At 33.2% G+C, this 19,634-nt stretch overlaps 2 protein-coding genes across 2 annotated transcripts in view; both read left to right on the top strand.

The window, feature by feature from the left end:
- Window positions 1-1,430: 1,430 nt before the first annotated feature.
- On the top strand, window positions 1,431-6,271 carry Mapmodulin (acidic leucine-rich nuclear phosphoprotein 32 mapmodulin). Its single transcript, XM_072524120.1, has 5 exons — window positions 1,431-1,649; window positions 2,805-2,968; window positions 3,081-3,293; window positions 3,354-3,631; window positions 4,315-6,271. Exons 1-5 carry the CDS (start codon window positions 1,602-1,604, stop codon window positions 4,362-4,364), a joined length of 753 nt encoding a protein of 250 aa, XP_072380221.1. The 5' UTR covers window positions 1,431-1,601; the 3' UTR covers window positions 4,365-6,271.
- An 11,561-nt stretch (window positions 6,272-17,832) lies between these two features.
- Window positions 17,833-19,634, top strand: part of LOC140435292 (lambda-crystallin homolog) — a 29,511-nt gene continuing 27,709 nt past the window's right edge. The window contains exon 1 of the mRNA XM_072524119.1: window positions 17,833-17,986. Within this exon, the coding sequence (XP_072380220.1) occupies window positions 17,955-17,986 (32 nt within the window). The 5' untranslated portion in view covers window positions 17,833-17,954. The remainder of the gene's footprint in view (window positions 17,987-19,634) is intronic.

Here is a 19,634-nt window from a genome sequence, read left to right as displayed (position 1 = left end):
TTAAATATTATCTGTTGAAATGTAGTAGGTATCACCAACCAACGTTTAGTAACAAAAAATTATTTACAGTTCAACCTAAAGAAACCACAGAAGACATACAACCACGAGATGTATTAACGAGGAAGCTGTTTTTTAAAGTACGTATAAAGCGCCATAGAAAATTACCAAAAACAAATTAAAAAATAGGTATATCTTGTTTTTAAAAAACGCCAAAATGGTAGGTAGATACTGAAATAATTTCAATATTGTTGCTAGTGTCAATGGTCTTTGCAGCCGAGACACAATAATTTAAATAAAAAAATATATTGTTGCTCCCTCTAGCGGTCTACTACCTGTAGTAAAGCTTTTATATTTTACAGCATACTTCAACTGTGCATTATACCCTCAAATTTATATTGTTTTTAAATTTTAGAACTATTTTCCTTTGTTGTATTCAATTCGGGAATATTTTATTGTAGTTAGTAATTTAATATTTCAAGTCTTCTGCACCTGGCCTTGAGTTTTGTGCAGTTTGTTTGTATATTATTTATGTCATCCAATTCAACAGAAAGTTTTTTGTGATAATTTTGTTTTGTATAACTTGTAATGGTAAAATACTTATATATATATATTACTTTATTGTTAATTATATATTTAGATAATAAATCCTAAAAACCAACATTATTTTCATTCTACCAACTCCTAATTTTGTTAGTATTGCCCTCTGTCTCTATGATCATTGATTGTCATGATTTGGTCAGTAGTTTTCTGCTATTTTTCTAGAGGTGGTTTGGATAAATATATGAACTTATAAGTTCATAATAACCACTTACAGATGGCGCTGATACCTACCGTGAGTTTTCTTTTTTAAAGTAATCTGTAAATTCGTAAGGAATTCTTATTTTTGTGTGCAATTTTGGTACTCAGCGAAATTTACAGATAACCGTGCAATTACGGAAAATCTGTAATCTAGATTCATGCTGTTAGTGCTGTTACTGACCTACATTTTTCTCTTGTACTTCCTGTATCGAAATGCGTATTTTATTAAATATATTATAATATATTACTAAAAAACATTGATATTATATTTCATTAGACTTAATAGTCCAAGATTTTTTAAACTGAATTAATCTAATTAAAAATAATTAATTCATTTAAAATTTGGCGGGTTAATACGGTAACGCCCCCTCATATATTCAAATTTTAGATTTATTAGGGAGACATGAAACTAAAAGCATTTTTAGGAGATGCATAATCTGTTATTCGTTGTGATCAATATTTTACATCGTTTTTATTACTAGGACACAAATTTTGATAGAAAATCGTAAATTTCACACCAGCTTATAAACTAGTTGTGATAACCTGTAAACGAATCGCGTTGTTTGATTGGTCGATAATTCTCCCGCCACTGTCGGCCATAATGTTATTGTAGGTACCCCTCTAGTGCTGCATTGACAAAACGCTTTGGTGGCTAATCGATGCTTTTCTGTCTTCGCTCTCTTCGCGGTTCTTGATCGAGTTTTGTAAAAGCTCAGTTTTGTCAGCGAGGTTACGTTTTAAGGTTTTTGGCTCTTTTTTTGTGTATTTTGTGTCGTTTGTGTTAAAAACGAAACGATTTTGGAATGGAGAAACGCATAGAATTGGAAAAACGGGGCAGAGATCCTGAGGAAGTAAGTATTTTTCGAATGTTTGTTGTTGTGAACACTCTTGAGGTGTCGTCATTTTTTTTCATTCATCTGCTTAAAAAGATTTACATCGATGCCGGCAGGCGTTTTGGTAAAATTTACTACGTAATATGAATCTTTGATATAAATCTTTCTCGCAAATTTAGGTTTTAGATAAAAATATGGTACTTAACTACCGCTGTAGTAGAAAAATGTGAAAATATTGTAAGGTTGCCACCATGTCGAAAATGTGTGTTATAATTTTTGATGCTCTGATTTGATGGCTTTTCACACATAAAACTTAAGAAATATACTTCCGTTAAGAAATTAACACTTCTGATGTTATCTAATAAAAAGCTATCGAAAATATGGAGTGTAAATGCCATATTTCAAGGATATAAGTAACCACCATGGGCTAGTATGTATTCATATCAATAAATCCCAACATGCGTTTCTGAAAAGTAAATGAGGATGCTGTTAACATTTTTGTTTGCTACAAAATCTCTCTCGGCCATTTAAAGTAATTTAAATGGAATCATACAAGTTACAGCATGTTCTTGACAAGATTCATTTTGGTTGAGATTTTTAATATTTTAATTATTCAATTTAGAATTACTTAATTACATAGGATATTATGTACAATTTAATCAAATGAGTCCATGTAAAGTTACTTTGGTTTGAGTAACATTTATAAAAATTATAAATTCCTTCATCACATGGCTAAATTTGGTTTAGACCCATAGGAAATAATTAGGTAGCATCAAAAAATATTTCAGTATCTTTGTTATTTTTCTTTTTCTACTTTTATACCTTAATGATGTTTGGTTTGGAAAAGTATCATTAAGCTTCTATATTCTTTGGTATCATTGTTCATTTGTGCTATTGTTATGGATTACATGCATTTTTATGTGGTGTTGAGATTGATATATTGAGTACACTTTCCATACTTATTTACAGTATCAATTTTTTTTTCTTGTTGACTTGTATTCTCTTGTATTCATGGATGAGAAGCAATATGAATGTTGTTTGATATAAATTGATGAGTTTTGTTAATAAATTGAAGAGATTTGTGAATAATTGCATATATTCAGTTTTTACCTTTTGTTTAATCAGGCAATTTATACCTGATGTTTTGCTTAAATCTATTGGTTTTTTTTTTAGATTAAAGACCTAATCTTAGATAACTCAAGAAGTACCAGTATAGTTGGATTAACAGATGAATTCACAAATCTGAGAAATCTTTCTCTCATCAATGTTGGACTGACTTCTCTTAAAGGCTTCCCTAAGCTCCCAAATCTAAAGAAACTTGAATTAAGTGACAACAGGTAATTTATCCATTTATTTACAAGCAATAAACCACAATATGTTGTCATTAAAGAGATTTGTATATTGTAAAACCAATATTTGGGTCATTTACATTGCTTTTATTAATTTTAGGATAGCAAATGGACTAAATCTGCTAGAAACTAGTCCAAAATTGACAACTCTCAACCTCAGTGGCAATAAAATCAAAGATCTGGAGACATTAGAGCCACTAAAGAATTTGAAGAACCTCAAGAATTTGGACCTGTTCAACTGTGAAGCAACATCAGTAGAAAACTATAGAGAAAAAGTTTTCAAAATGATTCCTAGCCTTAAATATTTAGATGGGTAAGCACTATTTAAGATTGTATTTCATTTAACAAATGTATAATGTTTATGGTATTTTAGTTATGATCAACATGATGGAGAGGCAGAAGAAGACGAGGAGGAAGAGAATGATGAGGATCTTAATCGAAATGGAAACGATAGTGAAATGTCTTCAGAGGAAGAAGAAGATGATATCCGTCTATCGTCAGTGTATGATGAATTTGATGAGGAGGATGATGATGATGATGAGTATGAATTTGGTGAGGAGCAAGAGGGTGAGGATTATGTCATTGAAGAGGAATTTGATGATGAACAGGACTCTGATGATGAAGATGTGGCTGTAGTTGCAGCTGCAGATGGTAAGTTAACTGTTTTTTTAATAAAAATGCTCAATAGAGTGAAATTCCGATTGGGTTTTGCTCTATAAAGAACAAACTTCATTTATTATTTAAGCACAGTATTTCTGTCATACTTAATTATTTTTATAGAAGTTTCGCTAAATATTTTTGAACATTTTTTCTCCAAATTGTATTATAAGAATATTACCAAGAAGCTCCGGTTTATTCTCCTGCTTATGTGTTGTCCCAAGCTACAATAAGATGACTGTTTTTTTACTTTACGTCACATGTTTTATAGACAATGTTTTTTCTATCTACTGTTCTACCTTTGCAATTCTATGAATATGTGCTCTAAAAGACACTACAAATGAAGGTAATAAAAGCCTTTATTTCTCACAAATTTTTTGGGAAAAAATCAAAGATACATATGGCTAGAACACATACATTGAACAGATAACAAGAGTAATTACAAAAACTAGAGAAAAGAACATTTAATTTTTCTCCATCTTTCTGATGTTTACAATTTTATCGTAAGTTTCTGTGGACTTAATAGGCCCCATTATTGCCTTAAAAGTACTTAAAAAAGTAAACTCTAAAAATTTGTAATAAATCAATTGATAACAAATATTTGACTGCTGGGTTGTGATAAGTTAAGTTTATGTCTGTGTTGGTATATTCTTCTTAAGTGAGTCTTTTGTTTACAGCATCAAGGGGAACGAAGAGGAAATTGGAGGAAGGGGATGGTGAGAACTAAACCCAATCTGTGTGCATCATCAATATGTAGTGATATATAAAAACATTTTTATTACCGACCAATGAAGTGTCTCCAACTTGGTGAGAAGAGACTTTTTGTTAAAGTCATCACCCCTGGCTGTGGTTTCATACTTTACAGAAGAAAAATTAAAAAAATTTAATAAATACTTTTATCCCTTTTGAATGCAATTGAAAAATTCTAAATTGAATGATCGATTCCCTGCGCAAATACGAGCAAAATAAATCAATTTTATGATAGTGTTTTACAAAGGTGTAACATAATAACTTACGAGATCATTTTTTTGTAATTTTACTTGTTCATGGTAGAATTTTAGAAAAAAAAATAAGATAATGTTCTTGTAGCTCTGATAAAAGGAAGACTGTCTAGGTAATATTTCTCTTATGTAGATTTATAAGCAATAAGATGTAAATATTTTATTAGTCCAGTAATAGATAGTTTGCTGAAAAAGAAAGATTTAGTCAAATTTTAGGTGTGTAAATTATTCAAGAGGTACAAATTCTGCTTAGGAATTTATATAAGGACACGTTAAGCACTTCCTACAATCAGAACTACAATATGATCTATAATTAATTATGCTAGTTCAAGTGATTTTTTCAAACGCGTAAAAAATTTACTTCTTGGAAGATGCTTCCACTTTAAATTTTGGGGTCTTTATATTCATCAAAATAAAATAAATATTCAAAAGTGAGAGCTATATCATGGTGCAGGTTTACCATTACAGCAAGTAAAATCTATATTGTGTATTTGATTATAATCTTCTTACTCAAATGTCTCCTGTTTTCCAATGACTATCTTGAAAGTCTAATTATTTGGTCATTTATTGTTGTGATCCATTTTCATTATTAATAATTCATTTTAGAGGTTCTGTAGTGGCCTAATCTCCTTTGTTATTAATTAAAAAAACTTGCCAGTGCACTTGAGGCGTTAATAATGATTTTATTATTTATAAATTGATCGTAGATCAATTTTTTCTTTAATTCAAAAGGAATAAATCAAAAATATGTTACATCTCTGCTATGTAGAGGTATGACTCACAGTAATGTAAATTTTATAACACTAGTATCCACACATACATGTGACAATTATTTTATGTTAGTACTTCTATGTATATCGTTTAGTGTAAGAAATCTCACATGTAGTTTTGATATTTGTGGCATGAAATTAACATTAGAAACAAACAGCTGATTCTGCAGCTATTCTTTATTGATGAGAGTACAAAATAATTTTCAATGTAAGTGTAAATTTATATAAAAATGATCGTTCTTGCTATTTTTAGCTGTAAATACTGTTTTATATGTAAAATATTAAAGATATTTGTATGAATCGACATTCCAAAGGTAGAAGGGGTGATTCTTTTAGTGTAAGATGCTGACTAAGGTAGTTCTTCACTTATCAATGCATAAAAAGTATTTTTTATGAAAGATATAAACAAATATACTGCATATGTATTGTATATAGAAATATGAGGGTGTTGTAGAGATTGAAGATGATGCAGCTCCAGCTGAAAATGCGATTTTGTACAGTACAGTTTACTAAATATTGTTTATTTTTTATAAAAAAAAAAATATTAGTTGCTTGATGAGTGAATAGTGGTTTTAGTGGAAATCTTGTTCTATTCAATTGTCTTTCGAAACTACATTTAAAACTATAAGCATTTATAGAAAAGATACAGTAGTTAGTGTGTACACCTTTGTAAATACCATATAGGTAAAGTAGCAGCCAGAAATTGTTAAAAAAATGTAATTCAATGATTATATTTTGTACATCCATTATTACCTAATGTCGTAGTTTTAGGGTGTTAACAATGCATATGGATTAAGTTATTGTTTTTTATTGATCTTGTGTTATATCATCAACTTTCTCAGATTAAAATTTCTTAACATTGATGTTGTTTGCTTATTTTATTCATCAAGATGAATGCAAATGGCAGATGAGCCAAAGGAAAATTCTGCAAAACTGGCATAAGGCGAGCTATGATTTATGAAACTGAATGTTTGGCAGTTAAAAAGAAATAGAAACAATGAATGCATTTAGCGGAAATGGGAAGCTTCAATTGATTAGTGGATTTGCAAAAAATGGTCAAATTAAAAATGAGGATATTGGAGAAATTTGGGGGTAGCACCAAAATGGTAACGAAGAATTACAGAGCTGTTAGAAAGAGTAGGGGAAGAATACTACCGTCGTAAGGAAAAACGCGTTATCTACACAAGATATAAAACTTAGGATGACTTTTCAAAGCTGTCCTGATTTTAAAAGTTACCCATCTGTAAAGGTTTTTTCTTTTTAGTAAGTTTGAATTTATAGGAAACTTAGTTTTTGGTAAATATACTTCTTCATTTAATGTAGACATAACTGTCTGTTTTTCAATGTGCCTCCAGTACGTTGTGGTTCCATCGTTTCTGTAATCTTACTGGGGAACCGTCTTTACTACTATATTTGTTGTCATTCGGCTTATATGATTATTCCATTCCATTGAGTTAAAAAACTATCAAACCAAAGATAAAAATAAAATACCAATTAAACTTAATGACTCACAAAATAAAAACATTGAAAATAAATATAAACCAATTCAATCAGATGTCAATAATTTTGTACACAAAACAAATAACTTATCAACAACAAACACACCTAACCTACAGGTTAGGAAAGCGAATATCAAAATAATAAAATGGATGAAATAATTATAAGTTCGCTTTGCCTATGGGACAGGACTCTAAATTTCCTGATGCCCAACATGTGCAGGATTTAAGTGATTTTACAACAGTGCATTATAAGAAAACGAAACAGGGGTTATGAAGAAGAATATTGGACAAAATGAGTCTGGCGATTTTGGTGCCGAGCGTAAAGTTTGGTTATACTTTTATAGAGAGATTACAAAGATCAAATCTATAAACAATCTATGTAGCCCCCCAAAGCAATCGGTTTTAAACGTTGCGCCTTCAAAAAATTCCACAACTACCAACGCAACAATAAGGATTTGTGAAGGCCTTCTAAGATAAGAAAGGAATTAGTATCTCCCAACCAGGATCAAATAGAATCTTTGACAATACAGGGGACAAAAATAATATTGTAAGTGTGGTAGGTGGTAAACTGGGTACCAGTATATCTAAATCTAATATCGTTAATACATTTTCTATTATTTTATACAACATATTATGTTCTGTATGCAATAAAGTTAAGGAACTGGAAGTATTTCTTAGCGAAAATGATTGGCCAGATCTTGTGCTTTTAACTGAGCACTGGTTGTATCCTCTAGAAACACTTTGTATTAACATTTACTCCATAGTATCCAAATTTTGCAGATCTGAAAGCATCCATGGAGGCACATTAATTAATACAACGTTTCAGTATAAATTCAATTGTGTTGACTACAATAAATTTAGAATTGAATTTGAATTCTTTATTATTAATACTTTTCTCAGTATTGTGTACAGACCCCCTAAGTCTATTATTCAGTTATTCTTTCAAAGATTGGAATCCTTGCTTGAAAAAATTTCACAAAATGCTTTTATTATCTTGACAGGTGACTTTAATATTGATTATCTGGATTCATCACACAGCCATGTTATTACCATTACAAATTTACTTAATAGTTTTAATATGAGAATGCTGGTTACCGATCCAACCAGAGATAACAGCATATCGGATTACATTTGTACTAATCTACATCCAGATCTGGCTGTGTGCAGAGTCATTCCCTATTTTTTATCAGATCATGATCCCATTCTATGTGAATTTCTCCTTAAGAATCCACCTTATACAGCCAGATGGGGTAGGATTTTCAGCAAAATTAATTTTGACAGGTTTATCAAATTATGTAATCAGGATCAGGAAGATTGGAATAATATTTTTTGCTCTCATGATTTACTTCTTCAATTTCATCACACTCTCATGAAGATTTTCAATTTAGCATTTCAAAAACAAAATTTTTAAATCGGAAAGCATGGGTTACTAAAGGAATTAGAATTTCCTGCAAAAACTTAAGATCGTTAAATTACCTTTTTTTAAGCCCTTCTCTCTATTCGGATTGCCGAATATAGGCCTCTCCTAATTCTCGCCATTCTTCTCAGTTCATAAGACATTCGTTATGTCCAGCCCATTTCAATTTAGCTGCCTGTTCGACAGCATCTTTTACTTTTGTTTTATTACGAATGTCTTCATTGGTTTTATGGTCTTTGAGTGAGATACCCAGCATCTGTCGTTCCATAGCTCTCTGAGTTTTTCTGATTTTCTCCATGTTTATTTTAGTGAATGTCCAGGTTTGAGCTCCATATGTAAGTACAGGTAGGATCTCTTCTTCATGTGCCTTGTCCGTTCCGAACGTTGGCAATCAACATGGCTATTCTGACTTTGTTTACGGCAGATCTGAATAGTTCAGCAGATGACAATCCGAACCGGTAGGATACAGGAATTAAACACTTTGGTTCGTAGTCTTTGAGGTATATTTTTATTTTTAAGTACATATGAGACTCTTTCTAATGCTGCCCATCCCATTTTTACACGTCTGCTTATTTCGGTAGCCTGATTTTCTTTGTTTACCTTGACATTTTGACCCAGATATGTATATTCATCTACGTGTTCTATCTCTGTCCCTTAGATATTTATCATAGGTTTGTCATCTTTGTTTGACATTAGTTTAGTTTTGCTGAAATTCATTTTCAGTCCTTTTTTGAGGGATTCTGTGTAGCTCCTCAATCACCGTATTCAGTTCATTCCATGTATCGGCTATTAGTACTACATCATCTGCGTATCTAAGTTGGTTTAAGTATCTTCCGTTAATAGGGATTCCCCTATTTTCCCAGTCTATTGACTTGAAGAAAAAGAATCTCTAAAAGTAGAAAGTAGAATCCGGATACAAAATGAATTAACGGAAACAATAGATGTGAAAAAGGGACTACGCCAGGGAGACGCTCTATCATGCATCTTGTTCAACATCGTACTGGAGAAAATACTGAGGGACACAACAGTCAATACACGAGGAACAATCATTAATAAAAGCGTGCAAATACTAGCATTTGTAGATGACGTTGACATAATCGCAAGATCAAGAAGAGAAATGATAGAGGCATACAACCAAATAGAACTAGCTGCACAAAATAGTGGTCTTAAAATCAATCAGACCAAAACAAAATATATGCAGCTAAGTAAAAACGCAGAAATAAGGCAGCCACAAAATATAACAATAGGAGAATCCAACATAGAGGGGGTAAAAAACTTTATATACTTGGGATCCCTAGTCACGTCTGATAATAACGTTACGGAGGAAGTGAAGAGGCGAATATTTATTGCAAATAAATGTTACCATGGCTTAATTAGACACCTAAGATCAGATAACGTCGCAAGAAAGACAAAATGCCAAATATATAGAACCCTAATAAGACCGGTACTCACATATGGCTCAGAAACCTGGACACTCACTAAAAGAGAGGAAACGTTGTTAGCTACCTTCGAAAGAAAAATCTTGCGACACATATATAAGGGCACAAAAGAAAACGGAATATGGCGAAGACGATACAACTCTGAACTATACAAAATATACCAGGATCCGGATATTATAACATTCATTAAAATAGGATGGCTGCGTTGGATAGGACATGTAGAAAGAATGGAAGAAGGCGAAATGCCAAACAAAATGTTCAAACAGATGCCAGTAGGAAAAGGAACAAAAGGAAGACCGAAACTGAGATACTTAGAACAAATAGAAAATAATATAACAACTTTAAAAATAAAAAACTGGAGAAAAAAATCACGAAACAGATCAGAATGGAGAAGAATCCTGGAACAGGCCAAGACCCAAAAAGGGTTGTCGAGCCAGTGATGATAATGATGATTGACTTGAAGATATCTTCTAAGGCAACTGTAAATAATTTTGGAGATATTGTGTCTCCTTGTCTTACGCCTCGGTTGATTTTTACTGGTCTTGTTTCGATTCCATTACCCAACGTCACTATCATTTCAGCTTGTCCGTAAATATTATGTATTAATATTCTGTACCTGGAGTCGATCTCGGTTCCAGGTAAATTACCTTAAAAAACATAATATGCAATGATGAATTTTTGATATATTTCTATAAATATAGGTCCATATATAGGAAGGTTACTAAATTAGCCAAATGTATATCTTTTAAATCTAGACTAGAAAATGCCAATAATAAAAAAAAGGAATCTTGGCGTATAGTTAATAATCTTAGAGCTAAAGATCCCCAAACTACTGATATAGTCTTAGACCCTAGTAAGCTGAATAAATATTACTGGCTACAAGATATTAAAAATCCTATGGCTACAGGCTGGGATTATATCCCATCTGTCACTTGAGCGATTATGTAAAATGTGCTAAAATTTTAAACGTGGCAACATTATCATCTTTTGTAAGTCTGAAGAAACGTATACTGTGTTTTTTCAGGGTTGGACCTCTGATTTTGGTAAAGTGGTCTAGACTCATCTGCAGCATTTATGTTTTTTCATTCACAACAATTATCGCAATGTTTTGAATGTCTGTGTAATTTAAAACACTCGCACGTTTCGCATTCTTCATTTCCAAGCTTAGCAATAAAAAGTTTTTTAGCTTTTCTTAACTGCGATATACATTGTACGTTACTGGTATGTGGAGACACTTTTCTATGAAATTTTGATACATGAAAGTGATGTTAATGTCTCTCGGAAAGTACAATCAATTAGGAGCATGTCCCCTGCGATAATGAGCTATTTCAGTATGGAAGCTAAATATATGATCATGAATTTCGAGTTTTGGTATGCGATTAGTTGCAGTTAAAACACTCAAACTTAATCCAAATCCAAACCCAGAGTTATAATCTGTCTGCAGTCGATACTGCCTAAAAACACAAGAAATACAACTATATATAAGGTATAAAATGGTAAATATTTAGCAACACTTAGTTTCGAGTATTTTGTTTATGAAAAGAACGTTTATCACTCAAATTGATCAACTAGATAATGCGGTGTTATAAATAAAATTGGAAATGAGATACCACAATAAAATACTGGAATGTCCATTACTTTTATTCTCATTTTCTGTCACATTCTAGGAATCGTTGGAAAATATATTACTTATATAGCAATTGGCAACTCCATGTATAAAATATTGTTTTATCTTTTAATTTTCAAGGTAAACAATCAGTGGTGTAACGACAAATGTTTCGTGAAGTTTGTAAATTATTTTTTATTAAAAATATCGTTAATATTCTTAAAAATAGCGTATCTCAAAGGTTTCCAGTAGTTTTATGCAATTTATTTCAAGTTTTTGTTTCTGTTATGTCGTAATAAAGAAGTATTGCAGATAAGAGGTTATTTCAGACTACTTAATCGCACAGTATAAATAATGTTGTCTATACTGTGTTAAGCGTGTGGACTTGTGATTTATTTTTCTCTGTATATTGTATGTTTTTCATCGTTTTTTTTATATCTGTGACTAATAGGACACTTTTTGTATCTTGCATAACCGCTTCCTGCACCCTTTTACTTGGTAAATCATCAAATAAAATTAGTTTATAGTGTGTATGTTCATTTACATTCCCAGAGTGTAAATTATGGTATTAATACTTAGTTTAATATTTTACACTTTTGAATTTTTTTTGTCCTGTTGCCTGGTCCTATCTGCCTAGGAGCCGTTAATTGATGTGCTTCCAAATGGCTCCCGAATTTTTGATTTGCATGTTCATACAAATTAATTTGCCCTTGCTTTTCTTCCTTCTACAAGTTTGCCCACCAACCATCTAACTGGTGGACTTCCGACATTTCTCTGTATTACATTTGGTTTGTATTGTAGTATTGTAATAGTGGACTCTGAGAGTCCACTTAATATGATGAGATTTCTTCTTCTTCATGTGCCTTGTCCGTTCCGAACGTTGGCAATCAACATGGCTATTCTGACTTTGCTTACGGCAGATCTGAGTAGTTCAGCAGATGACAATCCGAACCATTGCCGCAAGTTTTGGAGCCACGAGTGTCTTCTCCTCCCTGGACCCCTTCTGCTGTCTATTTTCCCTTGACCGATCAGTTGTAGTACTCTATATTTATTATGTCTCATAACGTGACCCAAGTATTCCAACTTTCTTTTCTTTATACTTATTCCTACCTCTCTCTCTTTACCTATCCGGCGTAGTACCTCTTCGTTGGTCACGTGCTCAGTCCAGGATATACGTCATATACGTCGGTAAGCCCACATTTCGAAGGCCTTTACTTTTTTCATCAATGTTGCGGTCATTGTCCACGCCTCGATTCTATATAACAAAACCGGGAATACATAACATTTCAGAAGTCGAATTTTGAGAGGTAGGGTGAGGCTTTTAGAGGTGAAAATTTGCTTCATGCTAGTGAACGATGCTCTTGCCTTTTCTACTCTTATACGTATTTCCTTCGCTTGATCCCAATTTGAGTTAACTGTTGTCCCCAAGTAGATGTACGAATCCACGTGTTCAATTCTTTCATTGTCTAATATCAGTTGCTGTGGTGGTTGTTGGGTTTTGCTTACTAACATCCATTTGGTTTTTGTGATATTTAGTCTGAGTCCGTATTGTGCACTTGTTTTTTGTATCTTACTCATTAGGCAACTCAGTTCCTCCATGCTACTTGCTAGAATCACAGTGTCATCAGCATACCTTATGTTATTAATTATTTCTCCATTTATCTTTATGCTTTCTGTGCTTTCCTCCAGCGCTGTCTTAAATACTTCTTCTGAGTATATATTAAAGAAAATAGGAGACAAGATACAGCCCTGTCGTACCCCTTTCTTGATCTCAATTTTATTGGTCAATGTAGATCCTACTTTCACTTTAGCTGTTTGGCCCCAATAGAGATTCGCTATTGTTCGAATGTCTCTGTAGTCGACTCCGATCTTATGGAGAACTTCAATTATCTTTTCGTGCTTTACGTTATCGAATGCTTTTGCGTAGTCTATAAAGCATATGTACACGTCTTTGTTCATATCTCTGCAGCACTGGATGAGTACCTGTGTACATGAGATTTCTAATATTGCTTATTTCATGAATATCTATGTTTTTCCTCACTTCTGTGATAACCACGTCTTTGTTAATGAGAGAGCCATAATATTAATCGTCAAACAATTAATTATGTTGTGACTGTCTCTTGAACCAAATTTCTAAGTGGTTGTCTATGAAAGACTCTGATTAAGCAGGTCGAAGTCGATATCCTAAGCTACAGCTTCTTTTATCTGAATATTCTTCAGATATTATTTCTTTACAGGAGACAAACTTAAAGGCTAATCATTTGTATAATTCTAAACATTTCACTTGTTTTCGCAAAGACCGTACAGATGCAAGTCGTGCAAGCGGCGCACAATGTAAATTTGCATTGTTTACGTTCCTTATGGCGTAGAAATAAATTCTGATAGTCTTTGCGGGTTAGAGCAACTGTCACTTCCTCGTATAATTCTAGGCTACTTTAATGCTCACAACATAATAATTGTCATGCCCTACAAGGTTCAATATTTTAACAGGGTATTCCTGATGCATCGATTTAATTCTCTGCGACCCAAATTTATTGCGATAAGTACGTATCGGAAATCAGTAGCAATACCCCTCTGTTTGATGTCTAGAATAAAGATAGGAACATATCTGGTTTACATACTGTAGGTACACAATTTCACAGGTTTGAAAAAAAAAAATAATTTCTTCATAACATCTTCCTCTTCTTGTTCTTCTTTATAAGCGATTCAGCTTGTTCATTGGCGGATTAATACCTCTATGGAAGGTTGTCACTCCATATTTTGCGCGGTTGTCCAATACTTCTTCTGCCGATTGGTGACATAATTCTTGCTATTTTGATGACACGGGTCTCCTCCATTCTGCTTATGTGGTTATTCCATTCTTTTTTCTATTTTGTGTTCACTCATTTATACACTGTACGTTACATTTTCTTCTAATGTCTTCACTTCTCTTTCGATCTCTCAGCGTATTTCCTGTAATTCTTCTCAGTACTCTCATCTCTGGCGTTTCCAGTAGCCTTTGCGTTGTGGCTTTATAAATTCTTCATTTCATCTCAGTGTTAATGTGTCTGTTTGGCCATATAGTGTTATTAAGGCATCCTGCCAGTCTATTTGCTTTTTGTACTTGATCTCTCACTTCTTTGTCCAGGTCTCCATAGTTAGACAGTGTAATTCCCAGGTATTTTATTTCCATTACTTGTTCAATACTGATGCCATCAATTTTTATTTTACATCTGGTTGGTTCTTTGCTGACTACTATTGTACTGTTTTCTGAGAAGAGATTGTCATATTAAATTCTTTTGCTCCTATGTTAAATCTGTGGACCAGTCTTTGTAGACTATCTTTATCTTGGGCTATCTATATTGCGTCGTCTGCGTAACAGAGTATTTTGATTTTCTTGTTTCCCATTCTGTATCCTTTTCCTTTGTTAACGCTTTTGATTTCATCGATGATTAAATTGAAGAGCATGGGGCTTGTCTAATTCCGCTGTCTATTTCTATAGGTTCTGTAAGTTGTCCATCTATTCTGACTTCCATTTTGTTGTTTTGGTAGATGTTTTCGATAGTTTTTATATTATTTAGGTGAGCTTCTCTATTATACAGAAGATGGATTACATCTTTGAGTCTTACTCTGTTAAACGCTTTCTTTAGGTCAATTAGACACAAATATGGGTCTATTATACTCTAGTGATTTCTCAGTAATTTGCTTTATAAGGAATATTGCGTCTGTACACGATCTTTCACTACGAAAACTCTGTTGTTCATCTGCTATACTTATCCTCTGATTTATTAGCACTTGTAAAATTTTAGTTGTAAGTTTTAGCGGAGTATTTAACAAGTTTATACCTCTTATACCTCTGTAGTCGTCTGGCTAAGAGTATGGTCTAACAATGAATGTCAAGAAGACGAAATTTATGAGAATATCGAAAACTCAAAGAAATAACGAGAATCTTCTAATAAACGGAACCAACGTCGAACAAGTGGACAAATATGCATATCTGGGAATAATGATTAACTCCACAAATGATTACATTCAGGAGATCAAAATCAGAATAGAAAAGACTAGAGCAAATTTCAACAAAATGAGATGAGTGCTATGTACAAGGAATTTAAAATTGGAACTAAGAGTTAGGTTGGCGAGGTGCTATGTTTTTTTCGACTTTATTTTATGGAGTGGAATCTTGGACCTTGAATGCGACATCAATGAAAAAACTGGAATCATTCGAGGTGTGGGTGTATAGAAGAATTCTGAAAATATCGTTGACAGAACACGTCACAAAAAAAGAGGTTCTAAGAAGGATGAAGAAAGAAATAGAAATTTTAAATATAATTGAAACAAGAAAATTGGAATATCTCGGGCATATTACACGTGGAGAGAAATACACCTTACTCCAACTGATTATGCAGGGAAAGATCCAAGGAAAGAGAAGCATAGGGAGGCGTAGAATGTCATGGCTGCGCAACCTGAGAGAGTGGTACGGATGTACATCAAATGAACTTTTCAGAGCAGCCGTCTCAAAAGTCCGAATAACTATGATGATTGCCGACCTCCGGCGCGGAGATGGCACTTGAAAAAGAAGAAGTCTTCTGGCTGCTTTTTATCTCCTTTTTTGAATAGTAGAACTAGTTCACCCGTTCTTTATTTTTCCGGTATTTTATTGTGTTTTATAATTTTATTAATTAATGTTGTTAATTGTTCTGTCATAGCTGGTTCACAATATTTCAGTAACTCGTTTGGTATTCCGATTTTACCTGCTGCTTGTCCGTTCTTTAGGTTTTCGAGTATTTTCCAAACTTCCTGTACATTTATATTATGTTCTTCCTCTGCATATAGCTTGTTTAGATATACAATCCACGTATCCTTTTCTATGTGTTTTGATTCTATTAGTTCTTTTGTGCATGTGTTTCTAATTGTTTTTTTAATTATGGTATCTTCTGTTTTGGTTGATATGTATTTCAGGTAAGTTTTTTGTTTTTCCTTTCCATTTTTCCTTTACTTCTGTAAAAAACTATGTAGTTCTTTGCCTTGGGAACGATGTATTTTTATTTAGATTTCTTTTACCAAGAACTTCCTTGGCCGAGGCTAAGAGACTTAATTTTTGCCCAGTTTTCTTCGACTCTATCACTTTCTGTGATATATGTATTTCTGTTTTTTTTTCGGTTATTCTTTTTTGGAATATGTAAGTATTTTATTGAGTCATCCTGTAAGATTTTGACTCTTATCTTTGTGGTGTATTCTGGTGTTTTGTTATCACATATATGTGTTTTCATTCGGATTCTATACTATACCAAACTCCGCCTCCAGTTAGGTGGATCGAGTAGCTCGACAGAACTGTTGCCGGTCCCAAGCCCTAGTAAAGAAGGAGGGGATCTACAGCCAGGTTAGCACCCTACTGATAGACTTTAAAACCATACAGCTCATAGAAATAAGATTATGCCTCGGAATTTCATAACATCGAGCAGTGGTATTCTAAACATTTTTGGGAGAATCTATCCAGGTCGTTCATCGAATTAACAGTTAGTATACCACCAATTTTCTTAAAGCCCATTCATCAAAATTATTCCTTAAACCATCCTATCTCTTTTCAAGAGATAAACTCATCTAGTCTCAACTTGAAGGATTCTAATCCTGGACCTAAAGATATTACATAAAAGTACATTAAAATCATCGCTCCTTGCTTAGACTACGAGAAAGCTATGTTTCCCTCCCCGGTCACTCCCGGAGTGCTACATCCCATTTTTTTCTTAGATATCGACATATTTATGTACAAGGACAGGATATACAAAGTAAAAATAAAATATCAGACTGCTCGTAGTACGAAAGAAAAGTGACAAACATGGAAACGAGTAAATGGAGTGTAGTAATCGATTACCGACAATCGATAATAAAACTGAGAACGAGAATTCGAACGAAAAGTTTCCATAACCATGCATAGAGGAAATTTTAGACGGTCGATCAGAAGCAACATATTTTTCACATTTAGATTTGTACCAATGATATTATCAAATAGAACTAGACTCAAAATCAAGATCTTACATGGCATTTGATGTCAAAATGTAAAATTATAATCGTTGGTTAGGGCAACAGCCATAGACTTTGTAGTTTCAAAAAAGAAGATTTTATATCTAAGACGGTTGCAATGAATGGTTCATTTTATGGCGGATATTTAAAAACAAATGGTTAAATATCTGCAGTTCAAACTATAAGAACTATAAGTAAAGCGTTTTTAACTGTTTAACCATAGGTGAAATCTAAACTATTTGCTGCTTGTATTCCGTTCGCATGATTTTGGAAATTATGTGTATGTATTATTTTGAGACCTCGTGAAAGAATGTTCTATATTTGAGCTTTCCTGTGCTTTATACCACCAAATTATTGGCAGCCGAAAGTAGAACGGTCGAAATATATAATTTCGGAAACATAACGCACGAAAAACAGTCAATTCTGTAATTAATGTAACCCGTTGAAGCCATACCAAGCACGCCATTGCTTTTAAAGTTGATATTTAATTGACTTATTTTCTACTATCACTTCAGTTTAGTCGTGTTACTCAAATCAACAAGGCAGTTATAGGTTAATAGAAAGTGGTGCTGTTATTAAACAAGAATGTCAAATAAAAAGATTGGAATAATTGGAAGGTGAGTACTCACACAATAATTATTTAAAATTGGTATTGTCAATTTTTTTAATTTGTGAATATGCAAACCGTATCGCAAAAGTTAACATTGACTACGTCAAAATAGAATATTTTAAAAATGTGATTACGGGTTAGCATAATTTAGGGTAAATAAATTTTTGAGCATAACAAATAACTAAGTATATATATTTAAAATGTTTCGTCTTCTTTTTACTGCTTTATACTCCGTTTGACAAAATTACTTTTACCTCAATTTATAGGACTGTGGTCATACACCAGTGATGAAGAATTTCAAAATTTCAAAAATATTTGAGGTTTTAACTTAATGTTGCAGTAATTTCAATAAACCAATATTGTGGGTATCTACACAATCTTTTTTAAGAGGTGACGTTCATGCTCACCCGAGAGCCTGTATTTTCGCCTAGGGTAGAGGTTTTAACTTCGAGTATGTCGCTTTTGTACCTATCCTATTTTAGTTCCTTTTGTTCTTTTAGTTTTGCCTATTTTGTAGAATCATCTTATATTTTACTTTCTTTTTTTATCAGCTCTTTCCTGGTTGAATTGACTCCATGCAAAAACGCAATGTTCTGCGCCATCCTCCTCCCCACACATTACGCATCGATCGTCATTTTCCTTTTTAATTTTCTAAGTAAAGGTCCTAAGAGATCCATGGCCCGTCAAAAATTGTGTGAAATAAACGTTCATCATCATCTCTCTGGCTTTACAACTCTGCGTGGGTCCTAGCCTCCTCAAGAATTTCTCTCCACTCTCCCTATCCATCGCCTTTCTCAGCCAAGCACGTATTCCCATATTTCTTATGTCTCCATTTATGTTATCAAGGAACCTTGTTTTGGGTGTTCCTCTTCTTCTCTGAGCAATGGGTCTATCAAGGAGCGTTTTTCTAGCTGGGTCATTTTGTTCCATCCGCATTACATGTCCTATCCACCTCAGACGTGCTATCTTAATATGTTTTACGATATCAGGTTCCTGGTATATTCTATAAAGTTCGAAGTTGTATCGTCTTCTCCACACTCCATTGTCATTCACTGCTCCATAGATTCGCCTTAGTACTTTTCTTTCGAAACATATTAAAATGTTTTCATTATTTTTTGTGAGGGTCCAGGTCTCTGAACCATATGTAAGGACTGGGCGTATTATTGTTGTGTAGAGTTTTATTTTCTATTTCTCGATAAAATTGTGGATTTAAGGAAGAGATTAAATCGAAAATAGAATCTATTGGCCGTGCAAATTCTGCGGTTTATCTCTACGGTAGTATTATTTTCAGTGTTAAGGAGGGCTCCCAGGTATACAAATTCGTCGTTTTCTATAACAAGTGGTCGTAGGATTTGTGATTGCGTGCTTATTTTCATTTACTTCGTTTTGTTGGTGTTTATTATTAAACCCATTTTGATTCTTTTAATGCTACATACGCCCCTCGTAAAGCGTTTTCCGTTCTCCCAACAATATTGATATTATCAGCATAGGTCAGGATTTGCACTGATTTATCATATATTGAACTAGTAGTTGTGGTTTGTGACATACGTATTACTTTTTACAGAGCCAGATTGAACAGTATACAGGAGAGAGAGTCTCTCTAGCGCAGCCCGGTATTTGTTTTAAAAAGTTCAGACAGTTCCCCGTGAATTTGT

Source organism: Diabrotica undecimpunctata, chromosome 2 (assembly GCF_040954645.1).
Source record: "Diabrotica undecimpunctata isolate CICGRU chromosome 2, icDiaUnde3, whole genome shotgun sequence".
In the NCBI taxonomy this organism is placed as follows: domain Eukaryota; kingdom Metazoa; phylum Arthropoda; class Insecta; order Coleoptera; family Chrysomelidae; genus Diabrotica; species Diabrotica undecimpunctata.
This window is presented reverse-complemented; position numbering and strand designations above follow the sequence as displayed.